General features: G+C 43.0%; 2 protein-coding genes across 2 annotated transcripts in view; one reads left to right on the top strand and one right to left on the bottom strand.

The window, feature by feature from the left end:
- Window positions 1–4,798, top strand: part of MYPN (myopalladin) — a 126,868-nt gene extending 122,070 nt beyond the window's left edge. Inside the window, exons 20-21 of the mRNA XM_084841889.1 lie at window positions 2,595–2,728; window positions 4,603–4,798. Coding sequence (XP_084698015.1) covers window positions 2,595–2,728; window positions 4,603–4,772 — 304 coding nt within the window. The 3' untranslated portion in view covers window positions 4,773–4,798. The remainder of the gene's footprint in view (window positions 1–2,594; window positions 2,729–4,602) is intronic.
- Window positions 4,799–14,372: 9,574 nt separating this feature from the next.
- Window positions 14,373–14,822, bottom strand: ATOH7 (atonal bHLH transcription factor 7). The gene has a single exon (XM_084841890.1). The coding sequence runs from the start codon at window positions 14,820–14,822 to the stop codon at window positions 14,373–14,375; it is 450 nt and encodes a 149-aa protein (XP_084698016.1).
- Between the last annotated feature and the right edge of the window lie 1,576 nt (window positions 14,823–16,398).

A 16,398-nucleotide genomic window follows, 5' to 3' on the forward strand; every position in this document is an offset into this window, starting at 1 on the left:
GATTAGCCTTTGCCAGCAAACACCTAAAAAAGCCTCACCAGTTCTGGACTAAGATTCTTTGGACTGATGAAACCAAGATTAACTTGTAACAGAATGATGGGAAGAGAAAAGTCTGGAGGAGGAAAGGAACAGCTCATGATCCAACGCGTACCACATCATCTGTCAAACATGGTGGAGGTAGTGTTATGGCATGGGCATGTATGGCTGCAAATGGAACCGGGTCACTGGTGTTTATTGATGACCTGACTGCTGATAAAAGCAGCAGGACGAATTCTGAAGTGTATAGGGCTATACTTTCTGCTCAGATTCAGCCAAATGCTGCCAAACTGATAGGACGCCACTTCATACTGCAGATGGATAATGACCCAAAACATTCAGCAAAAGCTACCCAAGAGTTTCTGAAGGCAAAGAAGTGGGATGTTCTTCAATGGCCAAGTCAGTCACCTGATCTCAACCCAATAAAGCATGCTTTTCACTTACTGAAGACAAGACTGAAGTAGGCATGTACGAAAGTCACTTACCTTTTTGAAGGGTGACATTCGCGGTGGGGGGGAGGCGCTCTGTCCCTCCCCCCGAAATTCTCTCCGACCAGCTCCGCTCCATGGAGATTCCGCAGAGCTGCTGGCTGGGGCCGCCCGCAGCCGGACATCCAGCCGCTGGGCAGCCTGCAGGGATGCAAATGGCGGCAGCCGTAGCCGCCGCCATTTGCATCTCTGTATTTTGCCGTGATAGGCTACGTAAATATTTACGTAGCCTATTATGGCAAAAAAAAAGAGGGGGGAACGCAAAAGACGGCCACTACGCCATTTGCGCCCCTTTCTTTTGCCGTAATAAATATTACGTAGGCTATCATGGCCAAAAAAAAAAGGAACGCAAATGGTGGCCGCCGTAGCCGCCGCCATTTGCGTTCCCTTTTTTTTGCCGTGATAGGCTACGTAAGTATTTACACAGCCTATCACAGCTATAGTGATGAAACGAATGGTGGCCGCGGCCACCATTCGCAAGTCAGCGCGAATGGCAGCCGGTAGGTGTCCCGTTTCGCGCGTCTTTCGCGGGGGGGGGGGGGGGCTTCGTTCCACCACGGATTTCGGGGGCCGAACGCACTGGCATTCGGCCTCACCGAGATCCGTGGCGGAATTATCTGACATCCCTAGACTGAAGGCAGAAAGACCCGCAGACAAGCAGCAGCTGAAGGCAGCTGCAGTAAAGGCCTGGCAAAGCATCTCGAGGGAGGAAACTCAGCATTTGGTCATGTCCACGGGTTCCAGACTTCAGGCAGTCATTGACTGCAAAGGATTTTCATCCAGGTATTAAAGGCGATCCTTAAGTTTGAAATGATGTTGGTTTGTTCCATTACTTATGAGCCACCAATGATGGGGCGGGGGGTATGCCACTGGCTGTCCTTCCTGAATGGTTAGTGCCCCACTTTTGTCACACCCTTTGAATTACACCTGACAGTCCATCTGGGTGTGTTTCCTTTCAACTTCAATGTGGTGGTGTACAGAGGCCAACTGCCAAAACAGTTATCCTTCTTCCAGTATTTCTGGCCCTGACTGTACATGAAGTTCATATTATCCAGGAAGTCCATTTTTATCCACGAGGGCTGGGGTAGATGAGGATTATGGCTCTGTTCATACATTTACTGTGTAAGAAGACTGCCCTGTGAAGGGGGTCTGCAGCAGAAGACCACGTGCATGCAACTTGCTACATAAGCATGTACTGGGAAACCACAGCTGGCCATGGCTTCCCAGTATGTGTAAACGTGGCAAATGTAGAGACAGAAAAAAATCCTTGTAAGAAAATATTTCTGTACATAGCAGTATCCAGGATTAGAGGAGCCATGGGACATACCATTTCTAGGGTGCCTGACGTCTGTTCTAAAGATTTGGGTTTCCTGCAGTGATGTAGTGGAGTCAGGGCTAACTGCGATGCAGTGTTGGGACTTTTTTTTATTAGCAGGGATGCTGACATCATTTGCCACCCGTCACCCTGCTTAGATTTCCCTATTCCCTCCGAGCTTAGCTGCAGTCCTCTCAGTAGCTGGGGGGAAATGCATTTTTCCAGCAACAATATCTGTTCCTGATGGAGATGAAAACTGCTAGAACTGGTTCGTTGATATGGATCAACACAGCTGCCTGCATTGTTGGACTCTCCCTGGGGGCGTGGTTATGGAGATGGTCATGATGAGCGCCTGCTCTTCAAATTTGCCACTACACCCCTGGTGTCCTGGGGAAATTACATTTCCTAAGGTAACTGCTGTTGGACCAGGGAGAACAGGACAGGTGCCTGGATTACAATCCAAGCCAAGAAAGTTTTCTGAGAGAAATGGGACAGTTCATGATGCTGACTGGTAGCACCCCTGCAGTGTGTCCAACGGGAGTCCTTATCACCCCCCTCGGGGGTCGTCATGGGACCTTCTGAATGCAAAGCTTCTGTTCTGCAACTGAGCTATGGCTCTTCTCTCCCTACCCCCCCCGCCCACACACACTCTGTGTTCATGTGGTTTTCTTGTATGTTTATAATTTAACACAAACCTCCCCTATGTCAAACTAATTGCAAATTACAGCAAGAACTTTTGGGATGTTTGTTTTTAGTATGCATCAAGATGCTACAGGGTATGTTTGCCTTCTGATTCAGCCAGCTAAAAAAGTGGATGCTGGTTGGTACACCTTGTCTGCAAAAAATGAGGCCGGCATTGTCTCCTGCACTGCTAGACTTGACATATATGGTAAGCGATGATGATTTATGTGATAAAATAACAGAACTGATGAATTTGACCAATGCCAACAACTATGTCTGTAGCCTGTTCCCTCCTCCCGTTATGACTCATGCCACCTCTATTGGGAAGCTCTCTTGAATCAGGCCATGGCTTTTTTCTTTAGAGATATCTTACCTGGTTGACATAGTCAGTGGAGATGGGCTTGGCCAGAGTTGTCGTGTTCTGGCTGAGCTGAGACCATTGCTGGGCAGTGTCTATGGTGAACCAACCTGGAACAGAGGGTGATTAGCAAGGACTGAGCCACAGGTCTGGGAGGCAGCATGAGTAACTCCAGTGAAGCCCAAAGCCCAACCGAGTCCTTATATTCCCAGTTCTTCATATGGAGTTTTGTGGGGCCAGATGAAAAATGGGGAAAGCAAAGCTGGCCCCAAACCTTTTGCCACCCAAGATGGCCAAGATGTAGAATCCCACAGCTAGAATCTAAGACATAGAATCCTAGAGCAGTGTTCCCAGGATGCTTCTGAAGTGCTGCAAAGGGTGCTGAGGCACAACTCTCAGATTGTGCATGGCCACATTCAGTCCAAGAGTCATGCCGACTATCTCCTTTGATATTGTAAGGCAGCATTTCACAACCTGGTGCACACCAGATGTTTTGGATAGCAGCTCCCATCAGCCCCAGCCAGCATGGCCAATGGTCAGGAATGCTGGGAGTTGTAGTCCAAAATATCCGGAGGGCACCAGGTTGGGGAGGGCTATTGTAAAGTATCATGGGGTGTGTCCCTCAGCTTGCAAGCTGTTTCATTACTGTTACAAAAAAATATCACTGGCTCTATATGATCACTTGGATTGCTGGAGTAGATGGGCAGCCCTAAGGGAGAAGGGTGTGAAGCTGGAGGTAACACACTAAAGATCAATTACACTGCTAGGAAGATGTTTAAGTAAAGCAGCGGCGGGGGACCATGGGGCCTGTGGTGCCTTTGGATCTGGCCCATAGGCTCCCCTCCCCCCACCCCCCTAGCAATTCGGCTTAGGAAAAAAGGCCCCATTTACATGCATGGGATCTTGTTTTCTATACCTCATTTCTGTAGAAGGGGGGAAATATTTTGAGGGGAGGCGGCTGGGGAGGAGAGGGCTGACCACCCCCTCCCTGCGTGCTGTGCAGCAGTTCCCACATGCAGCAAAAATCCCCACACAAAGCAATTAGGCTTTTAAAAAGAGGTCCCATTTGCATGAATGGGACCTTTTTTTCCTAAGCTTAATTGCTGTGCAGGGAGCAATTTTGGGTGCTGGTGGTGGTGACTGGGGTCGGAATTGTTAATGCTTCCTGCACACTGTCACCCTCTGAAAATATATACACACACAGAGCACAACTAATTGCTGCATGGGGGGGCAGGTTGGTGGGGAGAGTTGGGAAGAGAGATAAGGTGAGGAACAGAAGGGAGAGAGAGACGTGGCAGCAGCGGCAGAAAGAAAATAGGTGGCCAACCACCAGCTTTGGCCCCACCCATTTCAACGCTACCCACAACTGAATCCAGCCCTGCCCCCCCCCCCGTATGTGGACCCCAAGATATTTCTACAGAGAGAATGTGGCCCTCGATATATAAAAGGTTCGCCATCCCTTAGACAGCGTAACTTGTGAAGGGTTCATGACTACTCTGACCTAAAACTAACTTTACGTATTGGTCTGAGACTGCAATAAACATTTTTAAAAAAACAAACCCTAACTTCATCCCAGGGCAAGCACTGCAGGAAATATCATGTTCATTCTAGCTGCTAGGTTTCCACTTATGAAGTAGGGGCGGACATTTCCACAGTCTTTATATGTGATTGAAACAAGATGTTTGAGATTTCTGTCCTGCATTCATGTATTTTTGTTGCCCCAGCCCAGTGGCATCAACAGATCCCTCAGCCAATAAAGATTCGTCCTGGTGGCACCCGATATCCAAATCTCACAGGGCAAGGACTCGACATTTTTTCTGCTTTCTCTGCTGCTGAAAATCCAGTGCGGTTTTCATCACCATCCCAGCCTGTGATAGAAAGTGAAGAACTTTAAAAACCTCTGGTTCCAGTCCTACCTGCAAAAAAATGAATAAATACTAGAACTGTGAAAAAGAATGGAAGGTACAAGCCGGGAGACTCAAGGTTTACAAGCAACTTGTATTTGTTGAGTAACTGTAAAGTTGCTGAAATTACTATGAGTAACATATAATACAAGGCCTTAGTACATCATTGTACTATGGGGTCATTGTGGTACAGAATACACTGCAATCAGTTCAGTGCTGTGTTATTTTCCCCCCAAGTGTTATGAAGGAAGGCGACCTAGCTTCCAGCTGTTAAGAGAGAAAGCTGCACCACTTCTTACTGCTTGAATTTTAAAGCTACTGTACCTTAAAAAGGCAATGGTGAGGATTTTGGATGTCCAGCTGAAAGGTGCCAGTGGAAGTACTGACACTGTGACAATTCTAAGACGGTAAACCACATGACTCTGAATATAAAAGGTGGCTGACAGTCACAAAGCACAAGTCAAACGCAAAAAGAAAAAATGCTGAAAGATCAGTTTAATAGGAGTACATATCAATAAGAGGTCTGGCAAACTCAAAACTAAAAAGGCATGGCATTTCAAACAGAAGCCACTATATACAGTAGAACCTTTTAAAAACAATTGTGTGAGTTTATATTCCATGAATCGTGTACCCATGGTGTACTGAATCATATGGTAAGACACCATAGCATATATTTTGGACGTAGGCTGCAATCCTATCGTCACTTTCCTGGGAGTAAGCTCCATTGAACTCAGTGGGACTTGCTTCTGAGTAGGCATGCATAGGATTGTGCTGTAAACAGCTTCTATCCTACAAAACACATATTATGTAGACACCATAACTACCATTGCTATATATATTTTGAAGTGTGCTTACTTGTTCTTTTTCCATTTTAGAAATTTGCTATTTTGAACCAAAAAAATAGCATACAGGTTATTTTCATTTCATGGGCTTGAAGATATGAATTCCTTTCTCATCCTGAGATTTTGATGATTGTGTATATATTATATCTGATATACAGTGCTCAAAATGAGACGGGATGTCATTCTACTTCTTTTCAAACGGACCTATAGCCATCCCACTATTTCAGGCTGACATAACTTAGTCTGGTCTAACCCTTTTTCCCCCTCATTGAAACCATCCCAGTTCTTTCACAACCATCCCACTTCCTTTTTCTTCCACTTCAGGGACTGATAAGATATTTGTGTGTGTGTGTGTGTGTGTGTGTGTGTGTACATACACACATGGGTAGCATCCAACACCGCCACTCCGCTTATGCAGCTGACACAGCACTAGCATAAACGACCTCTAGAACAACGCCAACAGTGTAATATGGTATGACAGGTTTTCTGTGGAAACCTGTAGCACCAGCTAATGCTGTTGGAGTCGCACTAGAGGTCACTTACACTACTGCTACATCAACTGCATAAGCGGAACAGCAGCACTGGATGTTGATACACACACACACACAGGAGAAAATACTTCCACAGCTGTGCTGCACTAAACAAAGAGGAACTATGGCCTGGTCCAACCAAACCTATTTCAGTTTCATTTTGGATACTGGTATAGCTCCCACGGTTTGAAACAGATAATTCTGTATTCATATTTCTAGGACAAAGCTTTAGCACTTGGGTAAAAAGCAAAGGAATTTTATTAGCAAGTGATCAAATGAATACATGCAAAAGCTATTTCAGGGGGAAAGGTCTTTGATCATACAACTAATTAACCAGTTTTACTGCATTTCTGTTTTATTCAGTTTTCTGAACAAAGTTTCCATTAAGGCTAGGAATATATATTAGCATTTAGTTCCTGTTTAAACTATTGGTCAAATGTGTGATTCTGATTTCACTGCTAGGGGATTAATCTGCTGCCATCAGGTCTACCAAAGACCTCCATAAAGCACAATAATAATATTGCTGTAAATATTAGCAGTGAATAGTCACTTGGCTGTATAAGCTACATGAAGTTCCGACCCTCCCAAGGAATATAATAAAATTCTAATCCAAAGCCAGGACCTAAATATTCTTTACTTTTGCACTAGTGATAAGCCTCCCTCAGTTCAATAGCACTAATTATAGCCTTCATCAGAATGACTGAAGGAATTGATCTCATGCTAAGTCTGCTGATGATCCAATGATTCCACATTGTCCAAATATTAGTGCTTGGGAGTTTCTTTGGGTGAAAGGAGAGAGGAGATTCTGGCAAGACTTTTTAAGAGGAGTGAGTTTTTAAAGGGTGAATACAAATGAAGAACAGTTGGCTCATCAATGCAAGGTGAGTTTCCTGGTAGCTCTTTATACAGGGAACAGAATAAAACTACTGTCAGTAGAATTCCATCATTGCTAGCTAGCACAGGGTCCGATTCTGATCTCAACAAGACAGGATTTCACTGGAAAGCAATAACATTTAAGACCAACTTGTCTGCTTTGTTATAAATGAGGCCAGAATCTGGACAAGTCTAATGCACTATCACAATGAGATCAAGTTCTGTTGCCTATACCAGTTGCTTTTAAAGGGGGAGTTCTATCTTTAAGAGAGAGCAGAACTTAGTGGGGTGAAACAGAAAGTTCATCCAAACTTTGAGACATAAGTTAAAATCTTTCTCACAATATGTATATGAAAGTAATGATACGTTTTGACTGTCCACAGAAAGAAAGATTGACAGCATCTACTTAAATATTAAATAGAAATGATGTCATTGTATCCTTGTTGCTATGAACATTTTTGTAGAGAAAGGTGCATACGGCATCATTTTGTCATTGTGGGCATGGATATGTTACAGTGAATGTCCAAAATTTGGTGAAAGTTGACATTCATATATAAATGCTCCAGACGAAATTTGTGTATGTCTGAAAACTCAGATATACGCCAGTGAACATTAATACTCACCTAAATGTGATTATCAACATTTACTCACTGGTGTATGTCTGAAAAGTGCAGGAAATATATATATCTATTTTTATATTTTTAAAAAATAGAGTCACTCTTCTTATGTGAATGTCAGTACGGAGCAAATTTTGGACATTTACTGTAATAGCAACTAATTTAGGTTGCAATCCTATACATACCTACCAAGAAGTAAGTCCCATTGCAAAGTATCTCACTTCTGAGGAATGTATAGGATTACACTGTTAAATCCAATTGATTTCAATGGAATTTAGTCATGACTGACTTCTGCTGGATTGTGCCCAATATGTATATAGCAGCCCTGAATTATGTGTAGTATCAATTGAGCAAATAATATTATGTTTAAAAAGGCCATTGTAGCCACTGATACTGCTGAAAAACATGACAGATTCGCTGCCAGAGTTTTCTCCTTGCACAAGGTTGTTTGACTTCTCTTTTTCCTTTAGTTCATCAAGCAGAACTTAAACTGACTTTGCACTATAAACAAATCCTTTTGTCTTATGCAGCAAAAAATCATTCCTGCAAAATTCCAAAAGGACAGAATTTCCATATTAACAAAATGAATTCATTATCTTTTGAGTCCTCAGTTAGAACTCAGTAGGAGTCAATAAGGATGTTAAATAGATATTTAATTCAATGAAATATTATAAACCTAAAATAAAATGACAGTTGGGTTTGCCCACTGACAGAACAGCATCCACCAGCAGAACAAATTCCCCCTTCCCCCTGTTGCCATCTGTGTCCCTCCCCAAATCTGCTCCTGAGGGTTGGGGGGGCCCTCTGGAGCAGATTCTGGGATGGGGGGGTGACTACAGAGGGAAGGAGAATACAGGAAATGTTTGTTGCACGAGCAGAAGTCCACTTGCGTAAACTTGAATGTAGCCCAATGGGATTTTATTGATATTTCCAAATCCATAGGATGAGATCCAGGATCTGCTTTCTGTGGACAATAGGGCTCAGTTCACAGAAGGAGCCATTGCTTGATTTGGGGGGTCTCCCCTACACCACAGTTCACCACAGTTGGCAGTGTCCCCTCACTCTCTTGTGTAGCATCTCCAGGGAACTGGTGGGGCTGCCGTGGGAGGAGGGCATGGGGAAATCTGTTTCCACCAGACGAGTTGCATGTGTTTAAATCTGGATCTCATATATTCATCAGTTTATTTAAGCTTCTTGTTTCTTCTCTGAGGTTGCTAAGGTGATAAAGACTTTGAGCAATCCAGGAAACACCAAAAAGCAGCATATTGTGTATGAGAACACTAGGAAGCCAGAAAGTTGCTCCTGTGCTTTGAGACTACTTAATATATATAATCCCAAATCTTAGATGTTGTGTTCCAGCAAAAGGATGCTTACTGCTGTAACAGCACAGCACCAAAAACACAACATTGTGGATGTTATGCAGAAATGTTGATGAAAGCTTCAAAAGTAGAGTAACCAGCACACATATTTAGTATTGGGAAACCAACATAGAGCCAACCCTCAGTGGTTCTCACATGTAGGCAAAACACAAATATAACAAATGATAGCAGCACTGACATCCTCATATTTCAGAACTGAAAATGTTTTTTTTATTATTTTTAAAATTAGGTCAGCTGACCTAGGTCTGCGTCAAAATATTTTGGAAACCGTTGCTTTGAGTCAGAGAAATGCAATGTGTAATAAAAATCATGATTTTTTAAAAACTTTACTAATGCCAGCAGGATCAAAACACAATTCTCTGAAAAGTGATAATTTATACCCGCAATAAACGGTAACAGAGTTAATATAGAAGGAAAAGCTAATGAAACGTATCTGTTAAATGAAATACTGCACAAGTCAATGGCCTTATATTCTACCAATATGACATTATTTTTCCATTAAAATGGGGTTGTATCCTGATGAAATATGAAGGCATATAAACTTCAATAGAAAGTGGGAGGGAATGAACTGTGCAATTTTAAAGGACATTTTAAATGCATATAAAGCGGAATGCCAGACTGTTCAGCAAATGTATTTTCTCTCATCAATTAAATAAATGCTTCAGAGTTCCATTATGTGAGTACCTTTTTGACTGCATCCTCAAGGAACTGATAGCATGAGTATTTCAGAGCCAAAGGCTGCTGTAGGTTTGGGCAATATCCAAGTCGACACTCGTGCTAACATAAATTATGTTGCGCTAGTGTACGTGGCCTGTAACGCAATGCCAATAGCTCCAGCTGGCACAAGGAGTTTCCACTGAAAACCTGCCGCGCCAGCTAATAATGCAATGTAATTGACAGTGCTAGTGTTGATTTGGATACTGCCTCTCATCTTTAGCACCTGGCAAATGACTGGAAGTTGCAGAAGAAGAATTTCAGTAGGATTTGGGGCGAATATTCTAAATAGGCTTCTATCCCTGTATCTGCGCCCTAATCCTTTTGCTGTATCAAAAACCACACGTGAGATCAGACACACATCTGAATGTGAGGCATCCCAATATGATCTCCATCTGCAATGTAATGTGAGGGCGGAGCTTTATATCTCCATTGGTTGCTTGCCTTGTCATGTAGCACCCAGAAAAAGACGGGGTTGCACCAAGATCCAGAAGGAATGCACCTTATCAGCTTTGCCTGCAGTTGTACTTAATCAGTCTATAGTTCCCAAGGCATTTCCCGCACAAACTTGCCGATGAAGAGCAGCAAAACACGTTGGTCCTATTTTCAATAATCACTACCCTTATTGGCCTTGCTTGCTGGATGCTTTCATCTTGTAGGATCTGTCTCAGTGCTCTGATGTAATTTCCTGGTGCCAAGAACAATAAGCAAATATTATTAGCTACACTTCTATCAGCAGGATTCAGGTCCTGTGAATAACAGCAGTGAATGATGCCTACAGCAAAGGCCACTCTCTGAAGTCTGATTTACAGTCTCCATTGCACTAAAGTGTGGGCATGACCCAGCCAACATTAAACACTTGATTTTAACAGGAGAGATTACAACTAATGGAACTGGAAAGTGTTCAGCTTTGGTTGGATTGCGCCCATTGTTTTTAATGTCTTTCGGTTGTCCAACTGCTTGTGAGAAATATGATTTTTAATAGCCTGTTCATATGTTCATTTCTTTTGATACTTAGTAGTGACGCACCATGACACACTGGTCTTACTTTATTTCAGTTTTGAAGTCAAACAGGTTCATACACACAGGTCTACCACCAACACAGAAAGGACCAGCATGGGGCTGGGGGCACATCCAACATTGAGACGCACAAGAGGTCCTCCTGCTCTACCACCACCCCAAAGTCTGATCGGCTGACAACACCACTCACCTCCTCTGTGGGAGGGAGAAGCAGGTGCTGCGCTGATTCTCTTCCATGCCCCCACCCACCAAACGGCTGATCACTGCAGTCAGCTCGGTGCAGGGATACTCTATCACTGCAGCAGCAGGCATATGCCCTTCTGTATTTATGGTCTCCTATTTTGGGGCCTGTGGCTACAGTTCCAAGCCGGCAGACACGTGTGCTGCCTGTCGCCAATTAAGATTCATGAAAGTCCATCAAAACATGAGGTGCTTTTCCCTGCCGCTGCCAGCAGTCGGGAAGCCCTGTCGGTCAATGTGGGTCTGTCTCACAGTATCACCTATATACAGGAGGTTTAATCGTAAGAGAAAATCATTTTTAGACATAGTCTTTATCATGATTGCTCTTGGCGTGTAGCCTGTGGCGTAACGTGCTGCTGCCTCTATACATTAGCATGGAATTTATTCTTGCACTGTTATGACCCAGTGATCTGAATGTTGTAATTCTGCACCAGTAAAAATGCTTGTAATCTGAACCAGAGTTCATGTATTTAAATATCCTGTAGCCAGTGGAGGCTGGTGGCTCTGATGTCAGTGGGGTGGTGAATCCACTCCAGATTTCAGTCAGAACTCTAAAGGAGCTATCCAAGGTGCCTGTAGCCTCGTGTCAATATAATAGTGCAAATAGCATCAAATCATAGTGTTGAATCTGAGTGGTCATCTAGTCCAAGCCCCTGGTCAATGCAGGATGCAGCTACAACATGTCTGATAGATAGCATGGCTGCCCAACCCCTGCTTAAATATCTCCAGTGAAGGAGATCCCACCACGTCCTGCAGCAATCTGTTCAACTTCAAATAGGCCTTATCATTAGGAGGTTTCTTCTAATGTTTAAGATGAAAACTGCTTCCCTACAATTTCCACCCACTGATTCTAGTTCTGCATGTCAGTCTTTTAATTGTCTGGGACACCTGGATGCCCCTCCAGCTATATACACAATGCTCTAACATCTTTAGTCTGTGATGTGATCTAGCACTCCAGATCTGACACCCCCTGTCCTAGGAGCAATGCATTGTAACCACAAAAGAAGGTAGGACTCCTATCTCATGGTTCTCCCCAAACTAAGGGCACAATCCTAAGCATGTTTAGACAGAAAAAAAAGTCCTACAACTCCCAGCATTCCTCAGCCAGCCATGCTGGTTGGGGAATGCTGGAAGTTGTAGGACTTTTTTCTGTCTAAACATGCATAGGATTGCACCTTAAGCCATTTTAAATTGGAAATGTACATAATCACATCTTATTAGAAGGATAACTTACTTCCATATTATCAGAAATGAAACAGACACCTGATTGTTTTTCCTTCACTCCAGCAGAGCAGATAGGATCCAGAGGGAGAGGAGTGCAATTTAGATTGGGAAAATGCAGGAAGAGTTAAAGGCCTCCAGCCTCTGTTCCACTTCCCAGGTCAGATTAGTAGCTCTGCACCTGCTGCATTTAGTAAAACAAAAACCACAGGAGATCAGTCACAGGCCTCCCAGTATAATGTGTAGTTTGGCCCACCTGTGGAACAACCTTCTGTTCATAATCTCCCATAAAGAACTCCTTCATAAATAAACTGCAGCTGTGATCCCAATCACCTGGGCTCTCTGTTAAATGGTGAATTTATCCCTGCCCACTACATAACAATACTGGCAATTTATATGGTTCTCCCCCTCCCTCCTCCCTGCCCTCTATGAATTTGGTTAAAAGCAGGTATCTGCCTCTCTGGTCTTGAAATTCTGCATTCTCACCATCACTATAAGCCACTTCCCTCTGTCACCTTCTCTCTTTTAATCGTTTTAGCCTATTTCTGACAACAAATATGAGAGAGAGGAGATGATCTGGACATTTTTCAGAACTCAGGCAGGAATACATACCTAACACATTCTGCTAGCAAAGATCCATAGAACTACTTTTCTTGCTGGCCCAGTGCTAAAGCATCAGCCAAGGAACATAGACCATTTATTTTGAGGGTACATGAAAGGGAAGCAAAGAAAGAGCCCTTCATTACCCAAGGGCTCTTTCTTTTACTTTCACTCAGGGCTTCTCCACACAGGAGAAGATTGGTTATTGAGACTGGTTAATCACGGAAGGTTCTGGGTCCTTTACATGACATTAACATGGAAGCAAAAAGCCCCCATAAAGTTGCGGGATTTTGGAAATGGTATAGAAATGCTCTCAATGCAATCTCATTGTATGCCTAGTTTTTATGATATAATAAATTGGAGAGTGAAGGAAGTTAAAGTGTTGTTTATCATGAGGCGTGTGATAGGGGAAACTGTCCCCGATTATACGGCCTGAGAAATAAAAACAGACTTTTAATAAGCAAATGTGGTGGTGTGTGGTGTGTGTGTGTATTATATTTACTATCCAGAATCTAAAGGATGTAGTCACAGCAGCAACTCTGGTGGAGCATATTTAACTTCCACTATAGGATACCCACTACTTTTTAAAAGTGAGAACATTTTATATGAGAAAAAAAAAGTTTATTTATAGTTTACAAAATTTCTTATGGCTTCAAGGAAACAGAACAATGTAAACAAACAAAAACCAGAATCATCATAAGTCACAAACTCCAGATCTCTATTTTCATGCAGCTATTTTATCATTATGTCACCTGAACTAATCTGCTTTTACAGACAGAGCAGAGAATGTATAAACATTCTAAATACACTACTTGAAATTAGCTCTATTTCAAGCATACACCAGAGAAGCTGTGAATTGTATACAAGTTAAACCTACTCAATTTGGTCTGAAAGAACCCATTATGGCAAACTTACAAAGTTTAAAGAAGTTACTTCTCTGAGGACTAAACAGTATAATTTCTGCTTTTCTATGTTATGATACACTAGTAACCAGGAAACAAAAATGCATCCTCAAAGTAGGGATTAATGAAGGAATGGGATTATATTTACTTCTGCTATAACTTCCGTGAATTTAAGGAGCAGCCCATATACCAATTTGGCTCGTCCAGTTGACTTTGACGCATCAGAATAAAAACATATGGGGTTGCATCCAGGATCTACTTTCCATTGATGCGGTTGCCATGGGGAGGAAGGGGCGGGGACATCCACTTCTGCCAGCCCAGTTGCAAACGCCTAAATCTGGATCGAACCCTGGTGCAACATGTAAGTCATATCACCGATGAAAGAAGATGTCAAAAATCTCAGAACTCAACACAAAATATGTCATGCACATGTCATGGGTAATAAGTAGTGGGGAGGGGTAAGTAAGCGTGATCGTCTGTGTCAGTAGACAGCATTTGAAAAAGTTCCCAATTGAGTTCGAAGGAGCTCAGCACATGACAGGCAAAGAGCAAGAATACAATGACCAAAGATTACCTTATGCAGCTGCTGAGTTCTTGTTCTCAATGGTTAAAAATCTGACCAGTCTGACTTGTGCACATTCGCACTGTCAATTTAGTAGTGGTCAGGCTGAAAGCTGAAAATCCCCTGTGGATGATAAGGGTCCACCTCAGCAGCCACCTTCTGTCCCGTGTAAGTGTGGCAACTCTCCTGGTGGAAATGCTCACAGTGAAAATCAATCCAGTCTTTCTCGGCACTGTATCTCTCGGCTTCGGCAAGGATCCTCGTCAGTGCCATGATGTAACTCAGGGCCATCTGAAGGGTCTCATATTTGGAGAGCTTTTTGTCTTGTCCCCACTGGGGGACCACTTTGCGTAGGCGGTCAAAGGCAGTGTTGAGCCCCTGCATTCTTCTCCTCTCCCGGGCATTTGCAGCCAGCCTGCGCTTGGCAGCACTCTCCAGGCGTTCGGAGCCACACTTCGCTTCACAGACTGTTCCACTTCTGTACTGGATGTCTGTTTCTGAGCCGGAATGCATGGTATTATTCAGTTTGCAGGGTTTCATGGGAGATGCAAAAAAAGGAAGAAAATTGCACCCAAGAAATCTGTTGGCAGAGAGTAAAGCTTTTACAGTATTAAAAAAAAAAAAAACAGATGAGGGAAACAGCTTCACTCAGAGTTCATGAAGACAGGCTTCTTCTGAACAAGAACATCTTCCTACAACTGCAAAACAGCTCTGAAGTTTGAAATGGCCCCTCGATTCTCAGACTGGAGATTGAAATCTGAAGTACACCTCACAATTCATCGGATGTGTTGATTCTTCTTCATTTCTTTCTGTTTGGCAAAGAGGCAGGGAAACAAGAGGCATCTCTGCTCTCAAAAATTCAGATTGTAAATGGACCACACACACAAAATTGTTTTTCAATGGAGAATCTCTATAATCCAAAAGAGTTTCAGTGGGTAGCAAACATAACTTTAAAAATATCTTCCAATGGACTTTTAGTTAATGCTGGATAGAGAGGGAGCAAAATCCCAGTAGTTCTCCCTTCAGGATAATCTCTTGTTTGTAGTGACGCTGAGTTAACCTGAAGCTAAGAGGGAGAGAAACTGTTGCTCCTTCCTCAGTTCCTAGGGCTGGTCAGTGAGCATAAGTTGCGAGGAAAGGAAGTCTTTATAGAAGCAACGGCAAAAGCAGAACAGGTGGCAGCAGGTGGGTGGGCAGCTCTATGTTTCCATCCCCACATCTTCCCACCCCGGGAACTACACACACACACACACACACACACACACAACCCCCTTCCAACAAAATCCTGACATTGCAGGCTTCAGTCTCCCAAAGCCATGTCTGTCCAGCGCTAACAACTTGCCATCTGGACCAGTGTCTGGCAGGCCCCACAAGAATTATGACAGCTAAGCAAAAGGTCTGATCTGCGAATAACCTTCTGCAGCTCAGCAGAAACCTTTCCTGACACATCATGGCATTGCATTCGTTGGCCTGAAAGTGCTTGGTTGGGAGAAGGAACTGTTAATAAGGACGGCTAAACCCAAGAGGAAGACAATCCACTTAAGGCTGTGTAGGAACGGATAGACCTAACTGCAAAAAAGAGGCACTTAGGCAGCATCTAGAGGTTTTCACAATTGCCAGACTATATAAAATGAGTTGTATAATATTTCATACTGCACAAAGAAGCTCAGCAACTTGGGTTTTTGTTAATATTGTGTTGCTGATGTATATTGGAATTGAGAAAATGCATTTTTGTGATACTCCAAATGCAAAAAGTGATTTGGAAATCCACCTTACAGTATCTGCAAAATGTATACTGAAAATACATATACAGATGCAAATTGTTAATCTCCAGCAAGAATGCATGCAAACACTCTCTTCATAATAACAAACAGATTTACATCAAGCAAGGTACTGACTAGCGCCTTTGCAGACATTCTTAATACATAATAAAGGTGTTCATTAAAACGAATGATAATGGGGGGGGAAACCTGAAAAAATTATCTAATTATCTGTTAACTTTTTGTGATGGTTATTATAGTTCAAGCGATCAAAAACTTATCTGTTTTAGTTCACTTGCAAGCCTTTTTTCCATTTCAAATATTTTGTTTCCTGTGAGTTAAAAAGCAAAACAATG

The sequence above is a fragment of the Heloderma suspectum genome, chromosome 3, assembly GCF_057233095.1.
Source record: "Heloderma suspectum isolate Gila_16-S chromosome 3, 16-S_ref, whole genome shotgun sequence".
Taxonomy (NCBI): domain Eukaryota; kingdom Metazoa; phylum Chordata; class Lepidosauria; order Squamata; family Helodermatidae; genus Heloderma; species Heloderma suspectum.

Coding starts and splice junctions, on each gene's coding strand:
- ATOH7 (XM_084841890.1), bottom strand. CDS start 14,822: ATGAAACCCTGCAAACTGAATAATACCATGCATTCCGGCTCAGAAACA.